This window comes from Pleurodeles waltl, chromosome 7 (assembly GCF_031143425.1).
Source record: "Pleurodeles waltl isolate 20211129_DDA chromosome 7, aPleWal1.hap1.20221129, whole genome shotgun sequence".
Classification (NCBI taxonomy): domain Eukaryota; kingdom Metazoa; phylum Chordata; class Amphibia; order Caudata; family Salamandridae; genus Pleurodeles; species Pleurodeles waltl.
The window spans coordinates 790,352,916-790,372,675 of NC_090446.1; the positions used below are offsets into that span (position 1 = coordinate 790,352,916).

General features: G+C 49.2%; 1 protein-coding gene across 4 annotated transcripts in view; it reads left to right on the top strand.

Moving 5' to 3' along the window:
• Positions 1-19,760, top strand: part of FBXW11 (F-box and WD repeat domain containing 11) — a 486,480-nt gene that overhangs the window by 348,360 nt on the left and 118,360 nt on the right. For all 4 annotated transcript variants that reach the window (XM_069199326.1, XM_069199329.1, XM_069199328.1 and 1 more), the window contains one exon: positions 17,507-17,617. In XM_069199326.1, the coding sequence (XP_069055427.1) occupies positions 17,507-17,617 (111 nt within the window). The remainder of the gene's footprint in view (positions 1-17,506; positions 17,618-19,760) is intronic.

Sequence of the window (19,760 nt, forward strand, 5' to 3'; positions counted from 1 at the left end):
CCTCAGTGACTTTGCGCTCGCCTTCTAAATCTGATTGCTTAGGACTTAGTACACCCCACATCTGATAGAGACTTTCAGCTGCAGATTCCTTATCTTAGAATTTTCCCCCAGGCGTCAGACTGAATCTGGATATTTTTCTTCGAGCAATAACCTTGTGCTTCAGTAGGTGGCGTTGGTCGACTCCGTAGGCGTCATGGTTGCCGTGATGACATCGGGAGTAGTACATAGACGCCGCCCTCGTGCAGTGACGTCAGTTCTTTTTTCTGTGCCACGCGCTGATCCGGAGAGAGCTACCCTGGCTATTTTTTGGCATAATTCGACCCTTTTGTCGAAGTTTTTGTGTACGACTTTGGTGTTTCGATGTCCCCGAAGACCGGGTTCAAGACTTGTGAGGACTGCCATCGGACGATGTTGGTGATGGATCCTCATCACGTTTGTCTGTGGTGCCTCGAGTGCGACCACGACCCGAAGTCATGCTCAGTGTCGGGCCATGCACCCGAAGGCTCTGAGGGAGGTGTCCCTGAAGCTAATGGTGGCCCGGCGCCACTCGTCTTCTAAATCTTCGGGTCAAGGTAAGAAGTCCTATCGCTCTCCGACTTCACCCCATCGCTCGGCCGACGCAACTCGGGACGAGCGTCCACGTACTAGGCCTCTGTCCTCGGAGACTGCGTCTGGGTCGACTCTGCGCTTCCTCGAGTTTCCCAGAGCCGGAGCGATCCCCGCCCATTAAGAGTTATACGAGGCCATGCTCCTCATCGTTGGGCGTGCCGACCCCGATACGGTGCCTTCGGGCCCAAGGGGTTCGGCTGAGGGGCCTTTGGGTTCCGCTCTGGCGGCTTCGGCCCTGGCCTCCCAGGTCACCGCCGGATCCATGCGTGGACCTGCCCTGGCGCCGGTCGCATCTTCGAGACCTTCCCCGGCGCCAGGTCGATTATCTTCGCTCCAGACGTCGGTAGTGCCTACTAGCGACGTCGACCCAATTCTTATCCCTGACGAGTCGGAGAGGCGTCTCTTGACTTCGGCTTCGGTGGGGCCTATTCGCTCAAGGTCAGATTCAGAGCCTTTTTCCTATGGGTACGAATACAGGGAGGAATTGGAGGGGTCCCTGTACCAGGATGACCCTGCTATGGACTGGGCACAGGACTTGGGCGAAGCTAGTGGTCTGGATACTTGTCCTGACGCTGGCATGCTGTCTCCTACCATGGCTTTGGCAGAGGGAGCAACTTAGAGTATGGTGGTCAATAGGGCAGCTGAGGTCCTCTGCCTTGAGCTACCTACTGTAGAAGTCCGTTCTAATCTCCTGACGGAGTTGCTTCAGTGTGGGGCTTCTATTTCAGAACCCCTTTTACCATTCTATAAGGCCCTCACTGATGTCCTTTTGGGTACATGGCACCCCACGCCTGAGTCTCTTCTTATCAAGGCTTCATCTTCTTCTGGCGCATTCCCTTCCGCACCCCCAGATAGGGAATCCAAAAGGATGGAACAATTTGTCAAGAAGTTGTTTTCTTCCTCCAGTCTAGCTCTGCGGTCTGTGAACACCGCATGCCTTTTGGGCCGTTATACCCACTCCCTGTGGGATATGGTTGCGCGAGTCCCGCCGCAGATCCCGGAGGAGGTCCATGCTATTGCCCCCCAAACAGTGAACAATGGGAGAGACGCGGCGAAGTTCACAATCCGTTGTGGGCTAGATACGACGACTCTCTGCGGAGATCGGTTGCAACAACAGTGGCCTTACGCGCCTTGCTTGGTTACGCTCTTGTGGTTTCTCGGGGATGTCCAACAGTCACTCTTTGGCATGCCCTTTGATGGCACCTGTCTCTTCGGAGACAAAGCGGACTCGGCCTTGGAGAGATTCAAGGATTCCCGGGCTACGGCTTGGTCCTTTTGGTCTTTCCTCCGCCACTCGCCCACCACAGTCTGCTTTTCGTCCCTTTCGTGGACACGGAAGGGGCGCCCTGTCGCTTCCTCTACCCAGCCACCGTGCCACGCACGCTGGCCAGCCTATGCGTGGCCGAGGATGCAGAATCCCACGTGGCCGTGGGACAGGGAACCAGAGGTCTGTCCAGTCCACCTCAGCCCCCGCTGCAGCCTCCAAACCCTCCTAGTCCATTCCCTCACTCCCACCCAGTTGGTGGCAGGATCCGCCATCACCTGCCCCACTGGGAACATATCACCACGGACGGGTGGGATTTGCAGATCATTCGGAAGGGCTACTCCCTCCCTTTCGAATCAGCACCACCACACATGCCACCATCCTTCCATCCTCTTCGAGAGGATCATTTGGCGCTTCTCCGCCAGGAAGTTGCGGCTCTCTTGGCCAACGGAGCTATAGAAAGGGTCCCTGTGCCAGAAGTAGGTTGTGGTTGTTATTCCCACTACTTTCTGATACCAAAGAAGGACAAGGGCTTACGTCCTATCCTAGACCTTCGGGACCTCAACTACTTCCTCAATAGGGAGAAATTCAAAATGCTCACCCTGGCTCAGGTTCTGTCTGCTTTAGACCCAGGAGACTGGATGGTAACGTTGGACTTGGAGGGCGCTTATTTCCACATCCCCATCCTGCCTGCCCATAGGCGTTACCTACGATTCATGGTAGGTCACTAGCACTTTCAGTTTACCGTGCTTCTCTTTGGCCTTACCAGCGCCCCTCGGGTGTCACGAAAGTGATGGCGGTGGTTGCACCTCATCTGCGCAGGTTAGGGGTCTCAGTCTTCCTCTACCTCGACGACTGGCTGTTGAAAGCACCCTCGCCCCAGACAGTCGTCTCCCACCTTCAGACTACGGATAACCTCCTGCACACGCTGGGGTTCCCTATAAATGTGCCGAAGTCACACCTGACTCCCTCTCAGACGCTCCCTTTCATTGGCGCTGGACACAGTGCAATTTCGGGCTTATCCTCCCGACAAGCGATTCCAAAACATTCAGGCTATGATTCCGGTCTTTCAGCCTCAGACTTGTGTTTCAGTGAGACTGGCTCGGAGGATGCTGGGCCTCTTGGCCTCCTGCATCCTTTTAGTCACACATGCCAGATGGCATATGCAGGCTCTGCAGTGGTACCTGAAGTTCCAGTGGGCGCCGCATCAGGGGAATTTGTCAGACATGGTCCATATCTCAGAGGGGCCTGCAAAAGACCTGCAGTGGTGGCTTTTGAATCCAAATTGGGTCAATGGCAGATCCCTCTCCCTTCCCCAACCAGATCTCTCTCTATAATGACAGATGTCACTTCTGGGCTGAGGCGGCCACATGGGAGAGGCGGAGATCAGAGGCCTAAGGTCTCCGGCGGAGTCGGGGCTTCACATAAATATTCCAGAGCTCCGGGTGATCAGGCTTGCGTTGAAAGCATTCCTTCCCTCTCTCAAAGGGAAATTGGTGCAGGTGTTCACGGACAACACTACCACCATGTGGTACTCCCAACAAACAGGGTGGGGTAGGGTCCTGGACCCTTTGTCAGAAGGCAGTACGCCTCTGGACATGGCTGGAACGTCAGGGCATTATCCTGATGGTTCAACATCTGGCAGGCTCTCAACGCCAGAGCAGACGAACTCACCCGCTGACGCACAGTCGATCACAAATGGCGTCTCCATCCAGAAGTGGTGCAAGGTCACTTTCTCAAGTGGGGAGAGCCTTGGTTAGATCTGTTCGCGTCCTCAGAGAATGCGCAATGTCCGCTGTTTTGAGCATTGGGGTTTCCAAGGCGGCACTCGCTCGGAGACGCTTTTCGTCTCGAGTGGAGCGCCGGCCTCCATTTCGCCTTCCCGCCTATCCCTCTTCTGCCCAGAGTTCTCAAGAAAATCCGGAACGACCAGGCCCAAGTTATCTTGGTGGCTCCGGACTGGGCTCGAAGAGTGTGGTATCTAGTGCTATTGAGCATGTCAATCGATCCTCCACTCAGACTGCCTCTTCGGTCGGATCTTCTGTCGCAGCAACAGGGGACGGCTCTCCACCCGAACCTGTCCAACCTCTGCCTTCCTGCGTGGAGATTGAGCGGCAACAGTTGACGGCATTTGCCCTTCCACCCGAAGTCTGCAATGTTATCTTGGCAGCCAGGCGTCCATCGACTAAAACTGTATACGCCTGTCGTTGGAATAAATTTGTGGCATGGTGTACCAACAACTCTGTTGATCCCCTTTCTGCCCCTCTGTCAGAGGTTCTTCTGTTCATTCTTTCTTTATCCCAGCAGGGCTCTGCTTTGGGTACCCGTAAAGGGTATTTGTCTGCCATTTATGTTTTTATTAGGCTACCTGAGCAGCCCTCACTCTTTAAATCTCCTATTGTGAGTAGGTTCTTAAAAGGGCTCACCCACTTATTTCCTCCCACTCCATTTATCATGCCTCAGTGGGATCTTACTCTTGTACTTACTTATTTGGTGTGTACCCCCTTTGAGCCAATGTATGATTGTCCCTTGTGGCTCCTCACCTTCAAAACTGTCTTTCTTGTCGCTATCACCTCTGTTCGCAGGGTGAGTGAGCTTCAGGCCCTTTACTCAAAACCTCCATACGTGTCTTTACACCCTGACAAAGTGGTGTTACGCACTAGAGCTCCCTTCCTTCCTAAGGTTGTTACACCATTTCATGTAGGCCAGTCCATCACTTTGCCTACCTTGTACGCACCCCCACATCCTTCCCATGAGGAGGCTGAGACTCCACCATCTGGACCCCAAAAGAACGCTGGCGTTCTACCTCAATCGTACTAAAGATTTCCTGGTGGACGATCAACTCTTTGTTGGCTATGTGGGTGTGAAAAAAGAGAAGGCTGTGCAAAAGCGTACCATCTCTCGATGGGTGCTTCTTTGCATCAAAATGTGCTACACTTTGGCTGAAAAGCAACCTCCTGAAGGCTTGCGTGCTCATTCCACCAGAGCAACTGCTGCTTCCACTGCGTTAGCATGCGGAGTTCCTGTCCTGGTTATCTGTCAGGCAGCTACGTGGGCATCCCTGCACACGTTTGCTTAGCATTACTGCCTGGATAGTCAGGTCCGTCGAGATGGCAGGCAGCTACGTGGGCATCCCTGCACACGTTTGCTTAGCATTACTGCCTGGATAGTCAGGTCCGTCGAGATGGCTACTTTGGTCATTCGGTCCTGCCCGACTTGGTTGGCAGCCCACCACCGAGGATGGCATTGCTTAGGTATCTATTCTAAGGTAAGGAATCTGCAACTAAAAGTCTCTATCAGATGTACAAGTTGCTTACCTTCAGTAACAAAATATCTGGTAGACATATTCTAGTTGCAGATTCCTTACTGCCCACCCATCCTCCCCGCTTGTGAACTGATTTCTAGGGACAGGGATTCCCCCATTCAGGTTCTTAGTTCTGCCGCACCAATCTGTGTTCTTAGCGGTTCTGCGCTCTGGCGTGGAAAGTCGTTAAAAGAAACTGACGTCACTGCACAAGGGTGGCTTCTATGTACTACTCCCGACGTCATCACGGCGACTACGATGCCTGCGGAGTCGACCTACGCCACCTACTGGCGTGAGAGGGTATTGCTGGAAGAAAAATCTCCGGGTCCAGTTTGACACCTGGGGGAAAATTCTAAGGTGTAAGGAATCGGCAACTACAATATGTCTCCAACAGATATTTAGTTACCGAAGGTAAGTAACTTGTACAGTTGGCATACTGGTGCCTCCATGTAAGTCCCTAGTATATGGTACCTAGGTACCCAGGGCATTGGGGCACTTTGGGTTCCCCATAGGCTACAGCATGTATTATGCCCAGCCCAAGCTAAATGTGTCTGCAGGACTGCCATTGCAACCTGCGTGAAAAGGTGCATGCACCCTTTCACTACATGTCACTGCACCAAGTCAATGGAAGTCATCCCTATGGCAGGCCCTCCTAGCCCAAAGGGCAGGGTGTAAGTATTTGTGTGTGAGGGCACCCCTGCATGAGCAGAGGTGCCCCTACAAACTCCAGCATTGCTCCTACCAGTCTTCTGGGGTTTTCTAGGCAGCCTGCGCTGCTGCCACCCCACAGACAGGTTTCTGCTTTCCTGTTGCTTAGCCCGCTCAAGCAGAGGAAGGCAGAACAAAGGATTTCCTTTGGGAGAGGGAGGCAAGACCCTCTCCCTTTGGAAATAAATGTTACATGTGTTGGGAGGGGTAGCCTCCTCAAGCCACTGCTATGGTTTGAAGGGCACATTTTGTGCACTCCTTGCATAATCCGGTTGCAAGAACCCCAGGTCCCTGTCCTGGCGTGAAATTGGACAATGGAAAAGGGAGTGACCACTCCCCTGTCCATCACTATCCCAGGGGTGGTGCCCAGTGCTCCTCCCGGTGGCCACTTGATTCTGCCATCTTGAATCCAAGGTGCACAGGGGCCCCTGGAAGACTGAGTGGCCAGGTCCGACAGGTAGGTGGTCACCCTGCTAGGTGACCATTCCCCCTTCCTCAGCTATTCAGGGTCTCCCTCCTGGGTGGGTCTTCAGATTCGATGTGCAAGATTCCAGCAGGACTCCTCTGCATAGTTTGTCATCTTCTGGCCACTGGAACTGCAACTGGACCCTCTAGGACTCGACAATCTACAACTCCAGTGTCAACTCCGCTCTGCAACATGGTTCTCTGGCTCCTTCTAGCAACTGCAACGTTTCCCTGGCTGTGCATCTTCCGAGGGCGACTATTCTTCAGACTGCACACGAAGCGAGTGAGGGAGTCACTTCCCTGCATCCGCAGGCACCAACTGCAACAACATCTGACTGTGTGGATCGTCTCTCCTGAAAAACTGCCTGGATCCGGTAACACAGGTGGTGGTCCCCTCAGTCCTCTCTACCAGCTATCCAACTTGGGAGATGGTAAGTCCATGCCTCTCCCTGCAGGACAATAGCCCTGTGCACTATGACTCTTGCAGCTACTAAGATTTGTTTTTCTCGTTCAAGGGATCTTCAGACTTCGAGGAGCCCTGGCCTCAAGCACTCTTCCCTGCGAAGCACAGTGTCCTGCCTGCTGCTCCAGCGACATGGGACTCCTCTCCAGGTGTGCTGAGTGGGCCTCACTGTGACGCCTACGCCTGTGCCTGCTGCCTGTGAGTTGCTTGTGGGGGACTGCATCCTCGTCTTCCGACTCTCCTCACTACTGAAGGTCACCTGGGACTCCCCTCCCTGGGTTAAGTCCCCCTGGACCTTGCTGGTCCCCGGCAGCTCTGCAAATCTTAATCTGCGATTTTTGCCTTTGCCAAGGCTTATTGGTGGTTTTCCAACACCACTGACTGCAACTCTTCTTCCGCCATGAGACATCGTCTGCATCACCTCTGGAACTCTTCTCCTGCTCCAGTGCAGCACAGCTGACTCCTTGTCTCCACCGCCAACCTGGTCCTACATCAGCAGAAGGGTGGGTAGTGGCCCCTGCCCCAACTGGTTCTTCAACCTGAACTGGACTGGTCCCATTCTTTTGTAGATCCTCTTCTGTCAGGATCCACCTTTGGTTTCTTCCAGTCTTGCTTGGGTCTTGCACAGTCCTTTTCCAAAGTTTACCAGTGGGTTTGGGGAAAAATCAGGTACTTACCTCTTCTCTCCTGGTTGCTGGGTGGCACCCTGGTACTTAAGTTTTGGGGTTCCTGGTCCCCCAGGCTCCCCTCTACTGATTCTCCTTCCTTGGGTGGGGGACTGCCATTCGCATTCCACTTAGCATATGGTTTGGTCTCCCCCTAGGGTCCTTATTATTTTTTATTAATTTACAGTTTGCTATTGCTTTCTGTGCAAATCACTGCCTTCTAATGTCTGTATATAATAGTGTGTTTACTCACCTCCTAGGGGTGTATTGCCTTTACAGTATTTTTGTAATTGTTTTTACCATAATAAAGTACTTTTATTTTTTGTAACTGTGTGGTTCTTTCGTGTGTGTAAGTGCTGTGTGGCTGTAGTGGTATTGCATAAGCTTTGCATGTCTACTACGTAACCCTTGGCTGCTAATCCACATCTACCTCTGAGCTGTGGCTTCCTAGACAGTCAACGTCTCACTAATAGGTGATATCGGGATCTTGTATAAGGTGATAACACCATAGGTGATCACCACACACCAGGCCAGCTTACTACGCATATTTTATTCAGTGTGAAAGTGAGACGCATGTTTCAGGCAGTCAGACTGCTTTGCCCTCTAGAACCCTCCTGTCCTTCAAGTTTTCTACTGCACATTGTGCTAGGGAGTCTCCACTGAGCTCTTCTTAATTATAACTTTCAACAGTTATTTCTAGGAAATTTTCCACTATTTCTGTGCTTTGTGATTTCTTTCTCTTACATCAAAGTCCTACTTGGTGTCCAATTTGACTTTGTATCTTGTCTAGTCATGTCAGATAAGAAGAAAGTCCCTTCAGGGCCTGTAAAACCTGTGGCAAAAAGAGATTTCACTTTGAGGATCCTCACCAAGGTTGCATCTACTGTCTTTATCCGGACCATACAGCTAAGGACTGCAAGGTATGTTGAAAACATTTCCGACAAGACCCTAAAAGACTGAGAAGGAAGGCTGCAGGTTTGGCTACAGAAGCTAAAATCCAGGAAAGATCCTGCGTCTGGCTCCGAGAATGAGGACTCCTATAAATCCTCAAGAAAATCTCTCAAAAGGGACAGATCTCCCCACTCCCGTTCTTCCAGTGAGCAGCCCAAAAAGCCTTAAAAAAAGATCACCCAATGGTCTTACAAAGGTCGCACTCCTTCCAGTTCTCCAGAGGAACATAACCTTCTGAGAAACATAAGGAAAAGAAAGGACAATCTGCCTCCTCAGGCTAAAAATGGATGCACGTGAACCACCTACACCTCCTACGGTTTGTCACTCTTTTAGAAAACCTTCCCCAGCACCATATTCCACTGTCGACGAGAGCCTCGTCGTTGGTACCATCAACAAAGACATACACAGCAGTGCTGATGATGGCATCTACCAGCACTATCTCCATGCTGTGCGCCTCTTCTTCCTTTGACAATGACAACATCCTTGTTGACAGCGTTTACCATAGACCATCAATGTTAAAGATTTCCCTCACCTCCCCAGTGATGACTGTTCTGCCGTCAACATCAGTGAGACCAATGGCAACTTCTTCGACAGAAGAGAGGGTCTTTGCATCGTCGATCCTTGTCACCTCCTCTACGACCTCGTCAACACTGTCGACAAGGGAAAAAACACAAACCTGATCAAGTATTTGGCCCCGTCTGACACTTCTCCAAGCAGGATATCTCCTCTGATACCTGCACATCTGTTGGATGAGAAAGACTCGGAGGATGAAGGACCCTTCAGTGTGGCATGCAGTCCATCTGAACTGCATGTTAAATGCCAGGAGGAAGAAGAGTGTTATGCAAATGGTTATGATCAGCTGGAGTACTACGCTTCCCAGGAGCAATACCCATGCAAAGGAGGAAATGGTTTCTGTACCTGCTTCTCTGATTTCAGACTCAAAATTAATGCTCACTGTCTATAAAAAACATTTTTCACCTATGTCAGCCTATACAGAACAAGTATCCACACCTGCATCGTCAACTACAGTACAACCTTCTACACCCAGGCATTGACAAGTGCCATTGCCTAAGTCAGTAAGGCACACCCCTCAGTTCTTCTTCAAGACCTGGCAACCTCTGATGAGGACCGAGAGGAAGGAGAGCTTGACGAAAAGAACACGGAATGGGATGATTACTTCATACCCATGCCGTTTTCTCCTTCACCTATCCAGTGGATTCCATCCCTCCACCCATGCTCCCCTGATATTGGGGGATTTCATGATTTATTAGAAAGGGAGGTTAAAAAGGTTTGCACTCCCCATGCCCAGTAAGCAGATGGACTGTTTTCTTTGATTTTAAAGAGCCATTCCAGAAGAGTGTAAGATCTGTGCCCATTGTCAACTACATTTAGGAAGTGGGCCTTAAAGTGATGAAAAATCCAGCCACAGTCATTGCTGATCTTCCGCGTCTGGACAAGAAATACATCGTTCTAGAAGATGCCCAGCCTGACTAATTAGTCATTCATAACTGGATTTAGTGATCACTCAAGCAGCCCAACGTTGATCCAAGAATATCTCTACGCCAGTCTCTGCGTCCCCGGACAAGAAGGGTAGGCTTCTGGATAGTATTGGAAAGCGTTTCTCCTCAGTGTCAGTGCTTACTGAAAGGGTGGCAAATTCTTTGGCCGTTCTTAGCAGGTATGATCGACATCAATGGGCTGACTTTGCATCATATCTAGACCTGTTGCTGGAAGAGTCCGAAAAGGAAGTAAAGAAGGTCCTACAAGAACCTGAGTGCACTTCAGTGGAAGTGATAGACTGTGCTGTGGGTGTCACCACAGCAGCATTTAGACAGCTTGCGGGGGCTACTATGGTTAGGGGGTCAAGACTGGCTCAGAGACCTCATTCAGACCGGAAGTACAAACAGGATATTGGACCTCCCATTTGGTGTGTAGGCTCTCTTCTGCAATGTTGACAAAGCCCTTCTAGCAGTAAAGACCGATACCGACATAGCTAAATCCCCCTGAACTCCCCAGTTTAGGAACCAGCAGAGGTGGTGCCAGAAGACTGGGCTTTTCATCCTATAGGGGAGGATGCCAACATAACAGATATACCTCCTACTCCTCTGCCTATCAATTTCGGCAGCAGTACACCCAAAAGCAACCACCGCAAGTGGCCTACAACAGACCCATGCCTAAATGCAGAGCTGGACTTCGGGGAAAAGATGCTAGTTATCGCCAGTGACCATTCTCACACTCCGGTTACCTTTTTTCCCTCACCATTCAGACTAGGAGGAAGAATATTCCATTACATTCGACACTGGCAAGAGATATCGAACTAGTGGGTTCTGGAACTTGTTCAGTTTGGCCACACCCTACAATTTGTCCAGATTCCACCACCAAACACCCCTCACACCTCCTTTCAAAATCCTCTTCAACTGCTGAAACTGGAAGTTCTAACCATACTCAATAACGGGGCAATAGAAAGATTTCCTGTTTCACAGAGAGGAAAGGGTTTCTATTCCCAATTCTTTCTGGTCCGCAAAAAGTGGATGGAGTGGTGCTCAATACTTGACCTCTGAGTTCTCAACAAATATCTAAAAAAGCAGTCATTACGCATGGTAACTTTGCAGCATATCTTCCTACTCCTAAATCACAGAGATTTTATGTCCACTCTTGACCTCCAGGTTGCGCATTTTAACATCCCAATCCATCCCACAGAAGATTCCTGAGGTTTACGTCAGCCACTACCAGTTCAGGGTTCTTCCTTCTGGCCTGAAGTCTTACAGAATTCTTAAGAAAACAAAACCATAAAGTGTTTTCATATTTGGGCGATTGGCTAGTCAAGACTCCTTTCAGGAAAACAGTGCAAAGATCAGAAGCAGCTTGCATAACCCCAGATGCTTAATGGAGGCTAAGGTAGATAATACTAATGATCTCTCTTGTGATAGTGTGGTAAAGCATAGGCTTATCGGAGGATAGTGCATAGCATTTGTTCTACACGCATAGTCAAGAGATCAGACACGCACTCAATGACTAACTCCTGCCCAGTGTTTTTATATAGCAAAAATATATTTTGTTACTTTATTTCTAGAGCCAAAAGGATCTTGTTGCAGATGAGTACAGTTGTAAATTTGTATCAGGCATATATACCAAATGCACTTTCAGGATTTGCAGGTAAAACAGCTTTACAAGTAACACTTTTCAGTTTCTTTGTCACTCTGTGGCTAGTAACAAAGCCTGTACTGGGTGGAGGTGCTTCTCACCTCCCCCTGCAGGAACTGTAACACCTGGCGGTGAGCCTCAAAGGCTCACCCCCTTTGTTACAGCGCCACAGGGCACTCCAGCTAGTGGAGATGTCCGCCCCCTCCGGCCACGGCCCCACTTTTGGCGGCAAGGCCAGAGGAGATAATGAGAAAAACAAGGAGGAGTCACTGGCCAGTCAGGACAACCCCTAAGGTGTCTTGAGCTGAGGTGACTGACTTTTAGAAATCCTCCATCTTGCAGATGGATTCCCCCAATAGGATTAGGGATGTGCCCCCCTCCCCTCAGAGAGGATGCACAAAAAGGGTGTAGCCACCCTCCGGGCTAGTAGCCGTTGGCTACTAACCACTCAGACCTAAACACACCCCTAAATTGAGTATTTAGGGGCTCCCAGAACCTAGCAAGATAGATTCCTGCAACCTGAAGACTAAGGAGGACTGCTGACCTGTAAGCCCTGTAGAGAAGACGGAGACACCAACTGCTTTGGCCCCAGCCCTACCGGCCTGTCTCCCCACTTCAAGAAAAACTGCAACAGTGACACGTTCCCCAGGGTCCAGCGACCTCTGAAGCCTCAGAGGACTACCCTGAATCTAAAAGGACCAAGAACTCCTGAGGACAGCAGCTCTGCTCCAAAGAAGAAACAACTTACCAACAAAGAAACAAACTTTAAAGGACTGCACGTTTCCCGCCGGGACCGTGAGACTTTCCACTCTGCCCCCAACGCCCCCGGCTCGACCTGCGGAGAACCAACACTACAGGGAGGACTCCCTGGCGATTGTGACCCTGTGAGTAGCCAGAGTTGATCCCCCCCCCCCCCCCCCCCCCCCCCCCAGCGACGCCTGCAGAGGGAATCCAGAGGCTCCCCCTGACAGAGACTGCCTGCTTCTAAGAACCCGACGCCTGCTAAAGACACTGCACCTGCAGCCCCCAGGACCTGAAGGATCTGACCTCAAGTGCAGAATTGAGCCCCAGGTGGCCCTCTCCCTTGCCAGGTGGTGGCTACCCCGAGGAGCCCCCCCCCCCCCCCCCCCTGCCTGCCTGCTTTGCTGAAGAGACCCCCGGGTCTCCCATTGAACTCCATTGCAAACCCGACGCCTGTTTGCACTCTGCACCCGGCCGCCCCGCTGAGGGTGTACTTTTTGTGCTGACTTGTGTGTCCCCCCCCCCCCCCGGTGCCCTACAAACCCCCCCCCGGTCTGCCCTCCGAAGACGCTGGTACCTACCGGCGGGCAGACTGGAACCGGGGCACACCCGTCTCCATTGAAGCCTATGTGTTTTGGGCACCACTTTGACCTCTGCACCTTACCGGCCCTGAGCTGCTGGTGTGGTAACTTTGGGGTTGCCCTGAACCCCCCCAACGGTGGGCTACCTTGGACCCAAACTTGAACCCCGTAGGTGGTTTACTTACCTGCAAGAACTAACAAATACTTACCTCCCCTAGGAACTGTTGAAAATTGCACTGTCTAGTTTTAAAATAGCTATATGTGTTTTGTCTGAAAAGTATATATGCTATTGTGATTATTCAAAGTTCCTAAAGTACTTACCTGCAATACCTTTCAATTGAGATATTACATGTAAAATTTGAACCTGTGGTTCTTAAAATAAACTAAGAAAAGATATTTTTCTATACAAAAACCTATTGGCCTGGAATTGTCTCTGAGTGTGTTCCTCATTTATTGCCTGTGTGTGTACAACAAATGCTTAACACTACTCCTTTGATAAGCCTACTGCTCTACCACACTACCACAAAATAGAGCATTAGTATTATCTTTTTGCCACTATCTTACCTCTAAGGGGAACCCTTGGACTCTGTGCATACTATTCCTTACTTTGAAATAGTACATACAGAGCCAACTTCCTACACTTCCTGTACCCCTTCCCTTTGGGGTAGGGGGAACATTCTTAAACCTGTTGGTCTTGCTCCTCCAAAGCAAGATGGAGGATACTGCGAGGAGGGGGTCACTTCAGCTCTGGGCACCCAGGGGTGGCCCCAGCTCGGAAGGGCACTCCTGATACTTACTCATTTTTCCCGCCGGACCTGCTGCCAAAAGTGGGGCTTAATCTGGGGTCAGAAACTTGTCTGGTAGCGACAGTCTGGCACAGACTGGTCAGCCCTGCACCATAGGGCATCTCTAAGATGCCTTCTATGTGCATTTTACAATAAATACAACACTTCCATCAGTATGGGTTTATTGTTCTGAGAAGTTTGATACCAAACTTCCCAGCCTTCAGTGAAGCCATCATGGAGCTGTGGAGCCAAATCTCTTCCTAGTCACCAGCCATGTGGCAGGCTCTGTGAATGCTGAAGTGGACAGTGTGAGCAGATCACGCGTGGCCTCTCCATCCTCCATCTTGAGGTGGTACAGTGCATTTTTCATCAGTGGCGCGTACCCTAGTTTGATCTATTTGCCACTGTTGAGATCGTGCAATGTCAACTGAAGGAAAGTGTCCATTTTAGCATGTTTACCCCCACTTTTTGCATGGTATTGATGCTAATGTGACTGAGAGTGTGCGGGGATCCTGCTAACCACGCCCCAGCACCAGTGTTCTTTCCCTAAACTGAACCATTGTTTCCACAATTGGCCCCACCCTGCCACACAGTTAAGTCCCTTGTAAAAGTTACCACTGGTACCAAGGGCTCCATTAACTACTGCCCTCTGACCCTGTAATGCCTTTAAAGCTAGTGTCCAAAACACGTCTGTTATGGCTAAATTGATCATGACCAGTTGGTCAGCACACTAGTAGTCGTAGGTTTTTAGGGGGCACCTCCAAGGTGCCCTCTGTGTTCATTTTTAAATAACTCCATCACTGGGGTCAGTGAGGATTTATTATTCTGAGATGTTTGATACCAAACATCCTAGGATTCAGACAAGCCATCTTGTAGATGGAGAACTGGTAATGACTAGTGTCCAGCACATGGATTTAAAATGGCTTGCCTGTGCACTTACCATGTTTCAATTGACAGAGGCATAGCAGGGGCATATCTGCTTATGTATATATGCCCTCACATGTGCCTAGATGCACCCTGCCTTAGGGGTGACTTACACCTTGCACATGCAGTGATAGAGGACCTGGTACACAGGGGTGTGTGACAAGTCGTGTTTTTTTCATTTAGCCTGCACCAAAACGCGCAGTCTGCAATGGCAGCACTGAGTGGGCTTTGGTGCGGGGTCCCTGAAGGTGGCACAGTTGGTCCTGCAGCCCTCTGATACCTTCCCTATTACCCTAGGAACCAGGGGTACCATTTACTAGGGAGTTACAGTGGTTACTAAAGAGTTTGCTAATTGTGGCAACTGTGCAGTTTTGGGAAAAGAGATCTGGCAATGGGGACCTGGTTAGCAAGGACTCCGTGCACGAACAGTCAAAACCACATCACAAACCTGGCTAAAAGTGGGGGGGCAACCATGCCAGAAAGGGTGCTTTCCCTCAACAGTCCATGAGCAATGAACTCTAAATGAACTGTTCAGGGATATTTGCCTACAGTTCTCTGCCGCTTCCAAGTCCATACGTAGTCTGGAGGCTACAGCAATGTCCCTCATCTTGGTGACTCCCATGTGGGACAGACATCCCTGGTTCACAACCGTTCTAGAGTTGATAGTCCTTCACGAGAAGCTCCAACTGGCCAGTTCTTCTCACTCATCCCCAGGGCACAGTCACCCCCAAGCAGCTCAACCTGGTGATTTGACTTTTGAGGTTCTAGTGTTTGGCTTCCTCAGCAGAGTGTATGTCCAACCTCAAAGGGACTTGCTCTCCCATTACTTGAACCTTAGATGCAGCAGAGTGGAAGAGGTCCATCCACTACTGCCTACCCAAACGCATTAATCTACTTAAGTCAATAATGCAAGACATCGTTTGTTACCTGTTACACTTACAACACTCAGGTCTGGCTTCTACTTCAATATGTTAACATTTAGCTGCAGGGACAACATAGCTGTAGAACAAGGAATAGTCTTTATTATTTATAGTCCCTGTCATTAAGGCCTTTGTGGAGGGACTCCAGAGGGTTTATTTACCACACCCCCTTTTCTACCTCAACCAGACAATTGGACTCCCAGTGTTTTTTCCGCTTCTGGACACAGTAGTAGAGAAAGCCGGTCACACATTGGATATCAAGAGGCCCCCCATATACTTCATTGTTGGGATGAAACCATTTTGTAAAATGCAACGTTTATTTGTTGCCTGAGCTAAGCTACACAAAGCAAGTGCCATTACAAAAGCAGGCATAGCTCGCTTGATAATACAGTGCATTCAGGCCTGCCTCGCTAAAGCCAAAAGACAGCCTCGTTCTTTTTCCGTTGCCACACTATAATCAAAAAAGCAAACTCTACAGCCTTTTTGACTAACACGCCTTTTTGGGTAACATGTCAACATCCTGTGCAACATCCTCTGGCTAACCACCGCTTAGGCAATCACTGCTTTACAGTCTATGCAGAGAATGTCTCTACTGCTACGCATGCCGCCACTGGAAAATATTACCTACTGTGTAATCATCTGTTCATGGCATGAGTGCTGTAGATTCACATATGCCAACCCGCCTCCCAGGAAGCCTTTGGTCCTTGCAAATGTGTTGCTTTACTTTTCTTTTTAACATTCACTCAAGTGGTCATCTTCTGTCACTTCTGTGTCCTGTCTCCATCCGCCAGGCAGGAAAATAATCTAACAATGGAACCGATGCTCATGAGCATTACCAGTCATAGGAGGAGTCACTATACCTCGTGACTCGAAAGACTTCTGTGAAGAAAAACAAGTTGTACACATCTGAGCCCATCTCTAGATGGCAAGAGCATGTGAATCTGCAGCACCACATTCCTACAAATAGATGCTTGCAGGGTAACATTTTCCTTAACACTCGGGTGGCTATGTCACCTCAGGGTTGTATGAAGTCCATGTGGAGCCGTATGGTACAGTCTACCAGCATGTGGAAACATTGCTGGCAAAATTCTCCAAATCTAGTTTGGCACCTGCAGATACTCCAAAGGTGAGGAATCTGTGATTTGTGTATCCACCAGTGGTCATGCAGGAGTGGTAAGACATGAGGCTTTAAGTAAAGTGTGATACACAAACCTACGTCTCTGTTTAAAAACAATTGATGTTATTCAGATTAGTTTGTTGACTTTAGTTCATTGTGGATGGTTTGATATTCTGGGTGATTGAAATTTCATCTGCAGTTGGTAGAAAGGGTAGTTTTGTAGGTATTTTGATATGGTACAGATTAGCTACAGTGGTCTGTAGAAATCAGAAAATCTTGAGTCTAGAATGAACTCCGTATTTTTACCAAATGTTACTGAGGCTGGGCAAGTAACCATCTCGGAAGGCCAAAAGTTGTTGAACTTTGCCATCACTAGCAAAGTTTCCTGTGTCTTCCGGTTAATACTGTTGTTCTTGACACACCATATTTGAACAGTTTTAAGTATGATTATCCATGTTTTTGCTTCTTTCTTCTGCAAGAAGTATTGCACTGAATCTTGTTGCCCTTTGAGAAGAACATCTTGCCCACATTTTATACTACTCATTTTGTGAAGTCCTTCCTGGGGCATATGATGGGGCTTTATTTGGGCAGTTAGTGGGATGCATTTAGGGAAGTTGGAGCTGTGTCAGAGCAAGTAAGTTGATAGACTCTGTAGGGGTTATTTTGCCCCATTCATGTGTATTCAAAAACATTTTACAATAATATTAAAGGATGCACATCTTAACTCCGTAGTTGAACAAACTAATCCTCTTCATGTTTCAGGTTTGTAAAATATAAGTTCCGCATTTGCATTTTCTTCATGTTACCCAATCTCAGCCCCACATTGTGCTTTTACAGTCAATTTTGTTGTCTTTTGTCTTTCCAGACTTTGGGACATTGAATGTGGTGCCTGTTTAAGAGTTTTAGAAGGACACGAAGAATTGGTTCGATGCATTCGATTTGATAACAAGAGGATTGTTAGTGGCGCTTATGATGGGTATGTTCTCCTTTTTCACAAAAACATTTTTTTGCATCTGTCATACACCATTTAAATGTTTCTTAATCTGCAAATACAACGTTTTACTATCACATTATATATCATGTGAGATGTTTTTGTTTTATTGAAATTTGTGTTTTTCAGTTTGTCTTTAGAATGTTTATTTCTCTCGTAGGGGATTTCCATGTATAGTCATAAGCACTGAATAGTTCCGCGCGCCTGCGGGGACCCCGGAACACTGTTGTGTAGTATATTCTTAAGTGCAATCATCAGCTCCTTGACAAAAAAGGTCTGTGAAAAACACTTAAGAATAACAATGTGCAGCCTATGTGAACAGCTACATAGGCCAAATTGTTAGAAGAAAAAAACAGTTGTAGTGTAAATTTCACGTTTAAACCTCTATTTATTCTATAAATACATAAATAAAAACATTCTCATATTTTATTTACACCTCTCATGAGAATAAAACAATGTAGGGCAGTGTAGCCCATAGGCTGCCATTATACAGAATGAAAATAGAGCTGTGCCTTTAAGAAAGTAAAGTCTTCCTGTTTCCCATCATGCACAGCAAAAGGCAGTTGCCTCAGTTCTTTTTTCCGGCTCCTTTCTGACAGGACCCTGAAGCATTGAGCTCTACCTCACAAAATCCTTTTGTGACAGAAATTCATTTAAAATCTTTTGAATTTCAATTTCACTCGACGTTTTTAACATTGAGTGATCATTTTCTATTGTTTTCTGTTAGATTCTGACAGAATTTTGAGGTTTTTCTTCTTCAGAAATGCCTTCACTGTTTGACAAATGCCCTTCTTGTGGCAGAAAAAAGGCCAAAACAGATCCACATCGGGTCTGCATAATTTGCCTTCCTTCCAGCCACAAACCGGAGTCGTGTGACATCTGCAAAACCTTCTCCAGAAGGACCCTTCGTGACAGGGAGAAGATCCGACTCCAGGCGAAAGAGGACAGGAGGAAAAGTGGTCATTCTACCACAGAGCGAGGAGAAGGTCAGTCTTCTACCAGGGCTCACACTGTTTCCTCTATAACTCCGACCAGACCGGCTCAAAAACGGCACAGGTCTCCGACGACGTCGAGGGCGTCGACGTCGAGGCAAGGAACGGCGCCAACATGCTCGCCATCGAGGAGTGGTTCGCCGGCGAGAAAGAGACATCGCTCGCCGTCAACGACGATTTCGCCGTCGAGACGGCGTGGACTTTCGCCGTCGAGATCTGGGTCGCCGTCGACACGGCGAGGACGTTCCACATCGAGGAGATCTGAATCCGGCTCGCCGTCGACACGGCGAGAGCGATCAACGTCAAGGGGTGCTCGACGTCGTAGGCGTTCACCGTCATCACGGCGACGTCGAGGGTCGTCGTCGAGAGATTCTCAACGGCGAGAAGAATCGACGTCGAAGAGCACTCGCCGTCACCGTACTTCGACGTCGAGGAGTGTGTCGACGTCGAGACAATCAAAAAGACCTAGAAGGGTTTATACAACCTCAGAATCCTCGGCCTCACTCATCCTCCTTCCAGCGTCTCCACAACTCTCTCCTCGACAATCACCATTGCCACAGACGCCGGTAACACCTACGGCGCCTCTTCCGGCTCCCCCTTCAGAGTCTGTTTTGAGGACTCCAACGTGGTCTGTAAGACGTTCTGGACATTCCTCTAGACGCTCTTCTTCCTCTCGGCACCGTCATGAATCACAGAGATCTCAGCATTCACATCACAAGCGTTCTTCTTCGTCTACACGGGACTACTCTCCAACCCTATCGGACTCACCGTCCCCGAGAGTGTCCCCCATAGATGATGTGAACACGTTCCAGGAGGTCTTAGTACGAGGGGCGACCAAGCTGAACATCCCGCTGGCGGTACCTGCCCCATCGACGTCAGTGATCTTCGAGACTTTGCATCACAGGACATCTTCCAGACCTTTGCTTCCACTGGTTCCAGGTCTCCTCGAACCAGCAATGGATATTTTCCTTGCACCGGCCGCAACAAAGTCTGCTCCTTCCAGACTTATTAAAAAATATCGTCCACCAGAACAAGATCCTCTATTCTTGAGGTTGGACCCAGTACCTGATTCGGTGGTCATAGTAGCGGCAAAGAAACTGCATTCAACCTCACCGTCTTCTTCTTCGCCTCCAGAT